The sequence below is a fragment of the Garra rufa genome, chromosome 19, assembly GCF_049309525.1.
Source record: "Garra rufa chromosome 19, GarRuf1.0, whole genome shotgun sequence".
Lineage (NCBI taxonomy): Eukaryota > Metazoa > Chordata > Actinopteri > Cypriniformes > Cyprinidae > Garra > Garra rufa.
Genome location: NC_133379.1, coordinates 18803222 through 18817099, shown reverse-complemented (window position 1 = coordinate 18817099; position 13878 = coordinate 18803222). Strand labels below are relative to the sequence as shown.

The window sequence follows — 13878 nt, the reverse complement described above, 5'->3', positions numbered from 1 at the left end:
CACTCTTGCACACAAGCTTACATGTGCGCGCGCACACACACACACACACACACACACACACACACACACACACACACACACTCAGACATATGTGAACAGCAACATTTGACACGTTTTACTGAAAGTTCAGCAATTTATTGATGGAATGAAATCATTAACGACACTCATTAGTAAGAGCATCACACGCTCGGATCATGAGTTCACTATCACTAAACACGCACAAATACACCTTTCACACGTGTTTTTCATACTTTTCACACACTAAAGACAAATCCAGAGTGAACAGAAAGGAACCAGCAAGACAAATACTAAACACACACTCTCTCTCTCTCTCCCTCATACACACAGTGTTTATCCTATGTTCACTCACTGCGTAATTACCGTAACTACTAAATGACAAGCTGAAAAATTCACATCCTTAGACTCACAAATACGCCTTTCTATGGAAACACTGTCGACGGCAACAGAAAACTGTGCAACTCTAGTCTACCCTATAGATAAAATCAGGATACTACAAATAAAAAAAAGAAACACTGGTAACATTTTACAGCAAGGTCCTATCACCTAATGCCACTAATGCTTTAACAAATACTAACTAACAACGAGCAATACTTTTGCTGAATCTATTTATTAGATTTTGTTAATGTTAGTTAATAAAAACACAACTGTTCATTGTTAATTCATGTCAGCTCAGCTCCATTAAATAATATTAACAGATACAACTTTTGATTTGAATAATAATGTAAATGTTAAAAACAATCCTGCAAAAAATGCACTCTTCTTTAGTATTTTTGTCTTGTTTTCCAGTTCAACTATCAAATATCTTAAATCAAGATACATTTACTGGAGAAGCAAAACATCTTAACATATTAAGTCCTGCTTTCTGAAAAATGCATCAGTTTAAACTTAAAACTATCCAAATTTAGGATTTTAGTTTAAGATCTAATATCTTAAGTTGTTTATATTTATATCTTATTTTATAAATGTCAAGGCATGGTACTGGAAAACAAGACTTTTTTTTTGCAGTGCAAGATTAATGAATGGTTTAGAAGTATTTTTCATTGTCAGTTCATGTTAACTAATGTTAACAAATTAAACCTTTTCATAAAGAGTTACCGAGTGATTATGCAAATGTATTATTACTAAATGTATTGTCTATTTGTCTCTGTGCAATAGCGATATTAAGAAATCCTGTGTTCTTTGTTTAAGACATCAGCAACAGGCAATTATATGAATCATTATACAGAAATATATTACAAAGTAACTACATTTTACTGCTGAAGCCGTTGCAATTTTAAGTGTTTTTCCTGGCGTTGCACAGTACAAGTGTGAGTTTCCCAAAAATGCCCAGTTTACGTGAGCTCGTTCCTCAGTGGAAATCTTGTAATTGCGGTAATTGCATCTTGGCGTGAACACACTTTTCTAAACGCGAGGAGCTCTAAGCTGAAGGGGGCTGTGGTTGTGTGTTGTGAGCTGTGAGACGGTTTCATCGTTATTAGCTTGAAGGTGAATAATAAATATGACACAGTGTATAAAACTATACAGTGGAAGCGTCGGAAGGGGTGAGCGTTAGACGTCACGTTACACATCGTCCTCAAAGGTCCGCATGTGTGTTTTGAGCATCAGCACACGCGTGTACGGCAGTGCGGTGGAGCGGTAGAAGTCCAGACCCGTGAGCAGCTCCACGTCTCGCACTCGTGCCGTGTGCAGCTTTAGCAGATCCTCCACCCAACGCGACTCTTCCTCCCAACTCTGCGGAAAAACACAGGATTAATGCGCTTAGGGTTTCAGTTCATTTAAAAGTGGTTTTCCTGGCTGTTCATGCATTTCCTGTTAAAATATAAGCTGAATCAGGAAGCTGAGATGGGAAATACATATATAAAAAAAGCCACAGCACTAAAAAACATTTTGATTATATGGGTTAAATTTCAACATTGTCACAGATTTTCCGCCTGAAATTCAAACACAGAATATTGTTTATAAAATCAAAAACTGAAGATCAAATATTTAGAATTCAAATGTTCAAATACTGAAATTCAAATATTTAAATAGAAAAAAAAAACGGAACATGGAATAATCGGAATTCAAATATTCAAATATTGAAATTCAAATATAAAAAAAACTAAAAATAGAATACTCGGAATTCAAATATTGAAATTCAAATATAAAAAAAACAAACTAAAAATAGAATACTCGGAATTCAAATATTGAAATTCAAATATAAAAAAAAAAAACTAAAAATAGAATACTCGGAATTCAAATATTGAAATTTAAATATAAAAAAAAAAAACTAAAAATAGAATACTCGGAATTCAAATATTGAAATTTAAATATAAAAAAACCCAACTGAAAATAGAATTCTCAGAATTCAAATATTCAAATATTTAAATTCAAATATTATAATAAAAAACTGAAAATCAAATACTCTGAATTCATATATTAAAATACTAAAATTCAAATATTTAAATAAAAAAAATATTCATATATTCAAATATTGAAAATCAAAAGCAAATATTAAAAATCAGAAATTCAAATGATCAAATTCCAGTACTAAAATTTTAATATTTAAACACTAAAAACCAAATAGTCAAATGGCAATAGACATCATCCAGTAAGAGTACTGAGCTGTAAAATAAATGTTGATTTTTTTATGCCATGCCAGCCAAGCTAGAAACTAAAAGTTTCTGAAAAATAAATGATGGTTTCACTACATAAGACCCTTCTTCCTCAGCTGGGATCGCTTAGAGTCCTTTAAAGCTGCATTTAAACTGCATTTTGGAAGTTCAAACTCAATGCCCCATTGAAGTCCACTATATGGAGAGAAATCCTGAAACACTTTCCTACAAAATCAGTTTCTTTACGACTGAAGAAAGAAAGGAATGAATATATTGAATGACAACAGGGAGAGAATGTTATTTGTAAATTTTTGTTCTGGAAGTGAACTTCTCCTTTACAAGCTACAGGTGTGTGCCAAAAAATTTTAATGTCGAGGGAAAGTCCATTTATTTCAATAATTTGTTTCAAAAAGTGAAACTTGTATGTTATATTAGTTCACGACACACAAAGTGAAATATTTCAAGGCTTCATTTGTTTCAATTTTAATGATTTTGGATTAAAGAAAAAAAAAAAATCAAATCCAGTATTTGACAAAATTAGAATATCATGACAAAGTTCAACATTGTAGGCTCCCTGTGTCCCAATCTAGTCAGATAATTATCACAAAACACCTGCAAAGGTTTCCTCAGGCTTTACATTGTCTCAGTCTGGATTAGTAGCTTCAGAATCATGAGGAAGAGGAAGAGGAAAATCTCAAAAGGCATTTGCAAAAGAAGCTGGATGCTCACAGAGCGCAGTATTGAAGTATATTAACAGAGTGTTAAGAGGAAGGGAAACATGTGGTGCACAAGTGACAGGGATGACCGTAGCCTTGAGAGGATTGTCAAGCAGAAATCTGGGGGAGCTTCATAAGGAGTGAGACTGAGAAGAACTACATACAGACGTCTGCATGACAGCGGCTACAGCTGGAGAATTCACTCCTGAACCAAAAACAACATCAGAAGCGTCTGTGCTGGGCTACGGAGAAAAAGAACTGGTCCCAGAGTCTGGAGGAAGAGCGGAGAAGCACAAAAGTCAAGCTGCTTAAAGTCCAGTGTTTAGTTTGGCCAATATCAAAGCATCTTGGGCTCCATAACACCTCAACTGTGTCAAAGGCTGATCGCCGCCTTGATGCTGGAATTAGTGCAAAAGGAGGCCTGAGGACATAATACAGTACTTTAACACACTCTTCAGAAGGCCAACATGTGTTTAAGATCCTATTGGTCACATGAAATATTCTAATTTTGTGAAATACTGGATTTGTTTTGTTTTGTCTTTAATACGTAATCATCAAAACTGAAACAAATAAAGCCTTGAAATATTTCACTTTGCGTAATGAACTAATACAATTTGAAACAAATTATTGAAATAAATGGACTTTCCCTCGAGATTCTAATTTTTTGGCACATACCTTGTATTTTTTCGCTTCAAATTTAGATGTTGAAATGTTGCGAGTTAGTCATAAAGGCTAAAGCAGCTGGCATTATAAAGGTTTTATTTGAACTCTGTCAAGACTGATTCACGTCTGAACCGCAGACTTTAGCAAACTCAGCTCTTTCCATACTGTACTTTTCCCATTACGTTAAAAACATGACATTTACTATCATTTACTCTGGTGAATCATAAAGCAGTGTCACTGTGGCTTAATTAACAGCTCACTCTGTGTTTGTGTGCGTCTCTGTAAGTGTGTGGTCTGGACTCTAAATGGCTCCATCTGCTGGTCAAACATCGATCTGCATGATATAAATAAACTACATGCAGCATATTATTCACTAATAATAACTATGTATGAATAATGTAAATTATTTACAGCTGAGGTCAAAAGTTTACACCCCCTTGCAGAATCTGCAAAATGTTAAATATTTTATCAAAATAAGAGGCATCATACAATATGCATGTAGTTGTTTATTAAGTACTGACCTGAATAAGATATTTCACTTAATAATGTACTAATAATACAGTCCACAAGAGAAAATAATAGTTGAAAAAATTTCAAAAGTTTACATCTTGATTCTTAATACCGTGTTGTTACCTGAATGATCCACAGCTGTGTTTTTTGTTTAGTGATAGTTGTTCATGAGTCCCTTGTTTGTCCTGAACAGTTAAACTGCCTGCTGTTCTTCAGAAAAATCCTTCAGCTCTCACAATTTTTTGGTTTTCCAGCATTTTTGTCTATTTGACCCTTTTCCAGCAATGACTGTATGATTCTGAGATCCATCTTTTCACACTGAGGACAACTGAGGGACTCATATGCAACTATTACAGAAGGTTCAAACACTCACTGATGCTCCAGAAGGAAAAAACATGCATTAAGAGCCGGGGGTGAAAACTTTCGAACAGAATGAAGAATATGTACATTTTTCTTATTTTGCCAAAATATAATATTTTCTCATTTAGCACTGCCCTTCAGAAGCTGCAGAAGATGCTTACATGTTTCCTAGAAGACAAAATAAGTTACATTTACCCTGATCTTCAAATTAAAAAAAGTTTTCACCCACGGCTTTAATACATATATTTTTCTTCTGGAGCATCAGTGAGTGTTTGAACCTCCTGTAATAGTTGCACATGAGTCCCTCAGTTGTCCTCAGTGTGAAAAGATGAACCCTTTCCAACAATGACTGTATGATTTTGAGATTCAAATACACAAAAATGCTGGAAAACCAAAGAATTTGTGTGAGCTGAATGATTTTTCTGAAGAACAGCAGAGAGTTTAACTGTTCAGGACAAACAAGGGACTCATGAACAACTATCACAAAAAAAAAAAAAAAAAAAAAAAAAAAAGCTGTGGATCATTTATTTCATTTACTGTCATTTAAAACATTTAAATATTGAAATTCAAATATAAAAAAACAAAAAACAAAAAAAAACTGAAAATCGAAAAATCGGAATTCAAATATTCAAATATTGAAATTTAAATATTTAAATAGAAAAACTAAAAATCAAATACTTGGAATTCAAATTTTCAAATACTGAAATTTAAATATTTAAATAGAAAAACAAAAAATCAAATACTCGGAATTCAAATATTCAAATTCAAATATTAAAAAAAAAAAACTCAAAATCAAATACTCGGAATTTAAATATTCAAATATTGAAATTTAAATATTTAAATAGACAAACTGAAAATCAAATAGTTGTAATTCAAATATTCAAATATTGAAATTCAAATGCAAATATAAAAAAATCAAAAATTCAAATGATCAAATTCCAATAAACGGGACATTTTTATAAATTTAACTATTATTTTCTCTTGTGAAAATAATATATATAAACATCTTTTATGTGAAATATCTTATTCAGGTCTTTTGACCGCAAATGTAGATGCACAGAAGAACATCTTACAAACTCTTGGCACGTGTGTGTGTGTGTGTGTGTGTGTGTGTGTGTGTGTGTGTGTGCGTGTGCGTGTGCGTGTGCGTGTGTGTGCGTGTGCGTGTGCGTGTGCGTGTGCGTGTGCGTGTGCGTGTGTGTGTGTGTGTTACTGACGTTGCAGCTCTCGCTGTTGTCCGCTCTGTGAGGCAGGATGAAGCATGTGACTCTCAGATCTCCGTCACAATCGTCCAGCGTCTCGTTCAGATTCTCACAGCTGCTGATGATGCTGTAGAAATGCGAGGGGATGAAGACGGAGCCCAGTGCATGCCTGCAATAGATACACACCAGGAAAGCAGTTCAGAAACATACATTTTTAATCATTTTATATAGCAAAATGTGAAAATAAAATATAATTAAATTCTATTTGATTAATAATAATTATTAGAAATAAAACAATTACTAAAAATAAATGGAATAGAATTATTATTTTGTTTTAATGATTTAAACGTGTTAATATAACACAAGAGTCAGGGGTGTGCATTTCTCACTCTTTGATCTTCTCCTCCGTGTCTCTCACTCCGTCATGGTTGTGGTCAAATATGGGTCCCATGATCACATTAATGCCGTTATTCTTCAGACTGTATCTCCTGAGGACGTCCCTCTGCAGGAAACTCCACACTCCTACACAAACAAGTCTATTTAGTCTCATTTCTTTCTGAACGCGTTCATTCCTAGATGCGATGTTTCTTATTTTCAGTCTCATGTTGTTCTGTGTGAACCGCAGCAGTGTATGGAGCTAAAATACATGTAGCCTCAATTTTTTGTTTAGTTTTATCAAATATACTTCACAAATGCATTAGCGAATCCACATGCACAAAACGGTTCATATTTGCACATTTCTGGATGATTTTACATGAACAAACTAATTGACCATATGTGACCCTGGACCACAAAACCAGTCATAAGGTTAAATTTTACAAAACTGAGATGTATACATCATAGAAAAGGATAGGACAATATTTGACCGAGATACATCTATTTGAAAATCTGGAATCTGAGGATGCAAAAAAATCAAAATACTGAGAAAATCACCTTTAAAGTTGTCCAAATTAAGTCCTTAACAATGCATATTACTAATCAAAAATTACATTTTGATATATTTATAGTAGGAATTTTGCAAAAAATCTTCATGGAACATGATCTTTACTTAATTTCCTAATGATTTTTGGCATAAAAGAAAAATCAATAATTTTGACCCATACAATGTATTTTTGGCTATTGCTACAAATATACCCCAGCGACTTAAGACTGGTTTTGTGGTCCAGGGTCACATATGCATTGAGCGTTCTTTAGAACTTCAACATAATGATAAGCAGCTGGTAAACTTCCGCTGAAGCTGATTTTATGTGTTATAAATCGCTGGACACTCTTGAGAATCCTCTACTGCCTCGTTCTTATCAGAAACTGAGAAAAATAATAATTGCAACATCGTAAATAATGATAGCGGCATGAACATTCAGATTGATATTATTTAACAACATATCCTTTAAATCCCAGGAGAGACCCTGCATAGTATTTAAATGCTGACAGCTAAACACTATCATAATGTGTTTAGGCTAACGTTAGCTAGCTAGCAACACTTCTCTTCAAGGACATCTTAATCGTGTTCTTGATAACCAGTAACTTGTCTTTATAGTCATGAACACATTTTTAAAATCTTGTAATATTTTGAAACCTTTATTATTTTTCAACTCCACAGCTGTGCGATAGAATTCACTTGAAAGTTTCACTTTCATTAATGAAGACCACATGAAAAAAATGTCTTTTCACGGTCTTTAGATGATGAAATTAACAATATAACCAGAAGATGGCAGCAGAGGGTCAATCATTGGCTGCAGCTGCCATTTCAACCTTTTTTTCAAGACGTCTTGCTTTTTGATTTATTACGAAATTACTAGTTTAATAAATTGTAGTATATTTTCTATAACACTATAAATAAGTTAAATATTAATGGTATAAGAATTAAATAATGCACTCAATATGAATTTTGAGTCAGAGTGGCTATGCTTACATTCAAGCAAATAATCTGTTTGTAATCAGATTGACGGCTCAATCAGACTGAAAATCCTTCATGTGAACACCTCAATTGGATTGGAAACTGAAACTGAAAGGACTGTTTTAGACTATTCTGACCAGATAGAGTCAGGGGCTCTCATTTACTTCACTCTCTGAAAGTTTTTTGAGTTTAGGAAGAATTTCATTGATATTATACAAATGTTTTACAAAGATATCAACCGTTCTATTATTCTGAATACAGGAACCTCTAAAAGATATGGAGTTCATCGTAGTGTTTGCCAAGGTTGTCCGATTTCCCCCTTTCTGCTTTTATTAGTTGCTGAACTTCTCTCTAGTCAAATGTTAAACAAACAAAGCATTTTGGGATAAAAAAAAAAAAAGTTTGATAGTGAAGTCAACATTTCTCAATTGGCAGATGACACTGCATTATTTTTTACGAAGTAAAAATCAAGTAAAAACAGTCCAAATTTACTAAATCTTCTGGTCTAAAGCTTAATCTTTATAAATGTGAAATGTTATTCATACACGATTCTATAGACTTATCTATTGAAAATATACGGTTAAATATCTGGGAATCTGTATTTCTACACTGTATTAAAAATGCTTTTCTGACTTAGATTTTTTTTGTCTTGTTTCAAGCCAAAATATCTAAAGTTCTTAAATCAATAAGGATTTTCTAGATGAGTACACAAGACAAAATTAAGTGAGTTTTTGCTTAAAACAAGCTAAATAATCTGCCAATGGGGTTAGCAAAAAAAAAAAAAAAAAAAAAAAATCAAAGAATTATTTTTCTTACCCCAAAGATAGATTCTTAGCTTGTTTCAAGCAAAAACACACTTAATTTTGTCTTATGAAGACTTTCTGCATGTTCACAACTTTCCCATCCCCTTTAAAGAATTTCAGCAAAGCTATTAATTAAAAGTTGATAGAATCGAAATATTTTCTTCCTCTTGTAATAATACAAATATTAGACAAATTTTGCAATCAAAACATAAAATTCTTTTGGAAATTCAAAAATTCAAAAATTTCTGACATTAATAGGAAAGCGACCTGATCAAATACTTACAAATGTTGTATTTTGAATAAAGTTAAAGAGGTGCATTTTAAAATACTCCATGTAAAGTAGCTCTTTCTAAATTCATGGACATTGATAATACTAGCATTTTCTGTAACACACACGAGGAAGACTGGTGTCATTTGTTGTATAATTGTGATTTGTCTCTTAGTTTTTGGTCCAAAGAAATGTTAATTATATACCATCTTTAAAAGATGTTATTTGTACTTATACACACAAAGTAAAACGATCGAGTATGTCGGTGCATACCAAAGTGTAATTTCTTTTTATCAGAATGCTCTAGTGTCTCTAATGCAAATAATAACAAAAACAATGGCATATTGTTACATTTTATGTAACAATGAAATGTTACATCAGCAACATTTGAATATGGCTTAAAGAAAAAGGAAGAAAATTTGAACTAGTAGTTGTTCTATGTTTGTTTATTTCTCCTCTTATTCACTGTTCTACAGTTTAAGGTTGCTCTTCTATTTTGTGGATCTGGATTTACATTTCAATATTTCTGTAATGTTCAATCATTCTTCTTTAATAAAAAAATAAAAGAAACTGTAAGGACTATGCATGTGCAATGACACAGAAATAGCTTATTGACGTAGGGAGTGGTGTTTTTACTGCTTGATAAATATGAGCAGCATGGCACAGTGGTTTTATATGCAGCCTATATTTATCCAGAAATGGAGCCATTATTATTCTGCTGTTAAAAACATATAAAGAAACTGTAAAGGAGAGTGGTTATTATGTGCAAACAGTGAGAAACTCTATATTTGTGCAGTGTGCGCATGTAAAAAAAAATACAATTCAAATTTAAAGCTTGTGACATATAAACTTGCACATCAACCCAACTTTATTTAGTAAACGTTACATTCAATTTAGAATGTAGTCCGACTGAACCAAAAATTGTGCATGTAAACGTAGCCAGTGTGAATGAGCTCATGCATTTGTGATCATATTTTGTAAATAAATTAAATGTACTCACTCTTGAAGGCAGGATACATGGGAACCGTGTTTGTGACGAGTGAAGCTTCATATCTGGATTCAGCCGTAACGGAGTAATCTACACAGATCAACAGCAGTCATTCATACAGCAGTCATTTACCTGTAAAACATCTTCATCAGCAAAGACACTACAGGAAAAACTGTAGTGTTGTTGTTTTTTTTCATGCATTTTTCTTTAAGACTAGTGCACAGAATCCAAAATACACTTTTACTTATTTATTCCACAGCACTTTATCCATTTGCATCTGTAGATTTCTAATCCATATCTTTAAAAGAGTTTTTTCTCTTACAAACACCAAACTTTACAGTTTTATTCCAGTCTATATTCTGGTGTTCATATTTCGTTTACACTGATTTATACAACATTTTACTTTTAAAAACATGGTGAAAATGCATTTTCAGCATTTTCTGATCTATGGTGTGATAAAAAGAACAATATTCAACATTTAACTCTAATATGTGACCCTGGACCACAAAACCAGTCATAAGGGTCAATGTTTACTAGTAAAAATCATAAATAAGCTTTCAATTGATGTATGGTTTGTTAGGATATGACAATGTTTTCCAAGCTGAGATACAGCTATTTAAACGTATGGAATCTGAAAAAAAAAAAAAATAATCTAAATAATTGAGAAAATCACCTTTAAAGTTGTCCAAATGAAGTTCTTGGCAATGCATATTACTAATAAAAAAATTACGTTTTGATATATTTACGGTAGGACATTTACAAAGTCTCTTCATTAACATTTTCTTAATATCCTTAAAAGAAGGAAATAAAAGGAACAAAAATCGATCATTTTGACCCATACAATGTATTTTTGGCTATTGCTACAAATATACCCCTGCTACTTTAAGACTGGTTTTGTGCTCCAGGGTCACATATGACAACAAATTCACACAAGAATTATGAACCAATGTTCAAATTTCTGTTCTGGATTTAATTAGGTTTAATTAGATAATGCCTGATGATTAAACATATAACATTTCAGAAATCTTGAAAAACAATAGTCTTAAAGGGGTCATTGGATGCTAAACTAACTTTTCCAAGTTGTTTGAACATTACTGTGTGTTGTCAGATTGTGTACACAACCACCCTACAATGATAAACATCCACCCAGTGGTACTTGTTTAATCTTTAAAAGTAATATCCCCTTTCTAAAATCAGTTCATTCTCAGCTTCTTGTGGGTGTGACGAAACACAGTTGATTGACATGAGCGTCTCACCTTAGCCCCGCCCTCACCGAGCTCAAACAGTCCGACTCTGATCTCCATTGAGTGACTCAGGAGCAGAGGAAGACTAATTGAGCGATTGAGGTGTTCTGTTGTTGGATGTAATAATGAACATAGCAGTCGTCATTTACTCCCGACATCTGAGCCGCAGAAGACGCAGATGATTAACGTTACTTTCGTTTTTAAAAGGAAAGTGCCGATCCTGATCTACATATGCGTCTATGTTCATGTGAATCATTCCTGATGCAGCTTCACCCACAGCAGAAGTGAGGATAAGGTATAAGGCCTTTCTTAATTATGTGCTTATTGGCAAGTTTCACCGATAAACGCAGCTAAATGCGGCTAAACGCGGCTAAATGCAGCTAAAGTAAACATTACAGCTCATAATCCCTCAGCAGAGAGGGGCGGGGCAAGCAGAGCTCATTTGCATTTAAAGGGCCCATGCAATAAAATAAGCTGATATTTAGCAGAGCTGATTTTGACAAGGTAAAAGGGTGTTTTTTTACACTACTATTGAGAATTTTTTAACCAAAGTATATTACAGACTTTTTATTAAGACCCAAAAGATTCATATGAACTTGTGGAAAATGGGCATCCGATGACCTCTTTAATGTACTGTGATCATTCATCTGAAGTATGATGAGATCTGTAGTGACTTATTTAAGCAATAAGGTATGAGAGGCCGTGCTGTATCATGAATAAATCACGGCTGAAGGGCGTTGTTAGGCAAGACGCGAAGCGGAGTGCCTGCAACCCCTTCAGCCGTTATTTATTCACGATACAGCACGGCCTCAAGTACCTTATTGCTTTTATAAAACGGTTACCACACAATAAAAATATTAAAATCAAAAATATATATTAATTTATATATATTGAGTTGTATGTTTTCATAAAGTAAAATCATTAACTGCCTTCCGCTGTAAAAAGTAGTCCCTAACTGCTGCAGCTGTGTTTACGTTGCTAAGGGTGGTTGCTAAGGGGGTTCAATGATACACAAAACCGTTGAGTGAAGCGGTCATAGCAGTGCTGTATCATGAATACCACACAGCTGCTGACCAATCAGAATTGAGGAATGGAACTAACCGTTTTATAAGTTAAAATAAATTTTACATTCATGGTGATTTGAGATGAGCAGACGTGTGACTGACCCGGCGGGTAGAGAAAGGCGTGTGTGACTTCGGTCTCCTGGCTGTGTGAGTTACATGTGTGTGTGATATCGAGACGAGGGTCTGCTCTCACACACTCGCTGGACGACACCAAAGGAACCTCCATCTGGACACAAACAAACAAACAACCAATGAGTGTGGTGCTGTGGCTCAGACAAACACATGTTCATTAGCTGTCTGTGCACCTGTGCTGTGAGTGTGAACTGGCTCCACAGCGGCATGTTGATGACGTGACTGTAGCCGCTGCAGTAATCCGACTGACACAGCTGTGTGTAAGACGTCTGGAAGAGAACAGCTGGACGGCCGAACGGCAGGTGTGTGACGTCTGCGCAAACACAAACACACAATACAGATATCACAATGACACACTCAAGACATTCATTCATGCATTCTGCTTGGACAATACACTAAAGGAGAAGCTCACTTCCAGAACAATTTACAGACCGGATAAAAAAGTTTGTCAAATAATATTAAAGGTGCACTTTTTTGGTTTTAAAATTTCACATTTTTCCTCTTCTCTAGCTACCATCTAATCCAGGTGTGTAATAAATCTGGCATTGTGTATTTCAGGGGCAGCCGTGGCCTAATGGTGAGGGAGTTGGGCTTGTAACCCAAAGGTTACAACAGCGCTCTTTCCACCTTCAATACCATGACTGTAGTGCCCTTGAACAAGGCACTGAACCCCCAGTTGCTTCACTTCTCACTGCTGTGTGTGTGCGCACTTGGATGGGTTAAATACAGAGGACCAATTTCGAGTATGGGTCCCCAATTTGACAAAACTGAGATTTATACATCATATGAAAGCTCAATAAATAAGCTTTCTATTGATGTATGGTTTGTTAGGATAGGACAATATTTGGCCGAGATACATCTATTTGAAATCAGAAATCTGAGGATGCAAAAAAATCAAAATACTGAGAAAATCACCTTTAAAGTTGTCCAAATTAGGTTCTTAACAATGCATATTACAAATAAAAAATTACATTTTGATATGTTTACAGTAGGAATTTTACAAAAAATCTTCATGGAACATGATCTTTACTTAATTTCCTAATGATTTTTGGCATAAAAGAAAAAACAAAAATTTTGACCCATGCAATGTATTTTTGGCTATTGCTACAAACATACCCCAGCGACTTAAGACTGGTTTTGTGGTCCAGGGTCACATATGTCACGACTTTCACTTTCACTTTTTTAACTAGTGTTGGCTCTTTGAACAACTGCTTTTGTTAAGACACTTTAAATTAAAGGATCTGGCAAATGCATAAATCTAATAGTAAAAATTAACAAAAATCAATAACTGATCAAGTACATTAAACAAATCAGTGTCTCCTGAAGCACAACTCACCATCACAACTGTATAAGAGACTCAATGTAGTTTTGTGTCTCAACCACAGATGGCGACAGAGAGGATATTCAGTCCTTTAG

At 34.1% G+C, this 13878-nt stretch overlaps 2 protein-coding genes across 2 annotated transcripts in view; both read right to left on the bottom strand.

The window, feature by feature from the left end:
* Window positions 1-13878, bottom strand: part of nrxn2a (neurexin 2a) — a 614491-nt gene that overhangs the window by 426896 nt on the left and 173717 nt on the right. The window lies entirely within an intron of this gene.
* LOC141292971 (autotaxin-like) overlaps window positions 105-13878 on the bottom strand; it is a 15301-nt gene continuing 1527 nt past the window's right edge. The window contains exons 2-7 of the mRNA XM_073825019.1: window positions 12636-12775; window positions 12433-12556; window positions 10035-10112; window positions 6456-6588; window positions 6082-6235; window positions 105-1752 (exon numbers count right to left, since the gene is read on the bottom strand). Of these exons, the coding sequence (XP_073681120.1) occupies window positions 1582-1752; window positions 6082-6235; window positions 6456-6588; window positions 10035-10112; window positions 12433-12556; window positions 12636-12671 (696 nt within the window). The 5' untranslated portion in view covers window positions 12672-12775 and the 3' untranslated portion in view covers window positions 105-1581. The remainder of the gene's footprint in view (window positions 1753-6081; window positions 6236-6455; window positions 6589-10034; window positions 10113-12432; window positions 12557-12635; window positions 12776-13878) is intronic.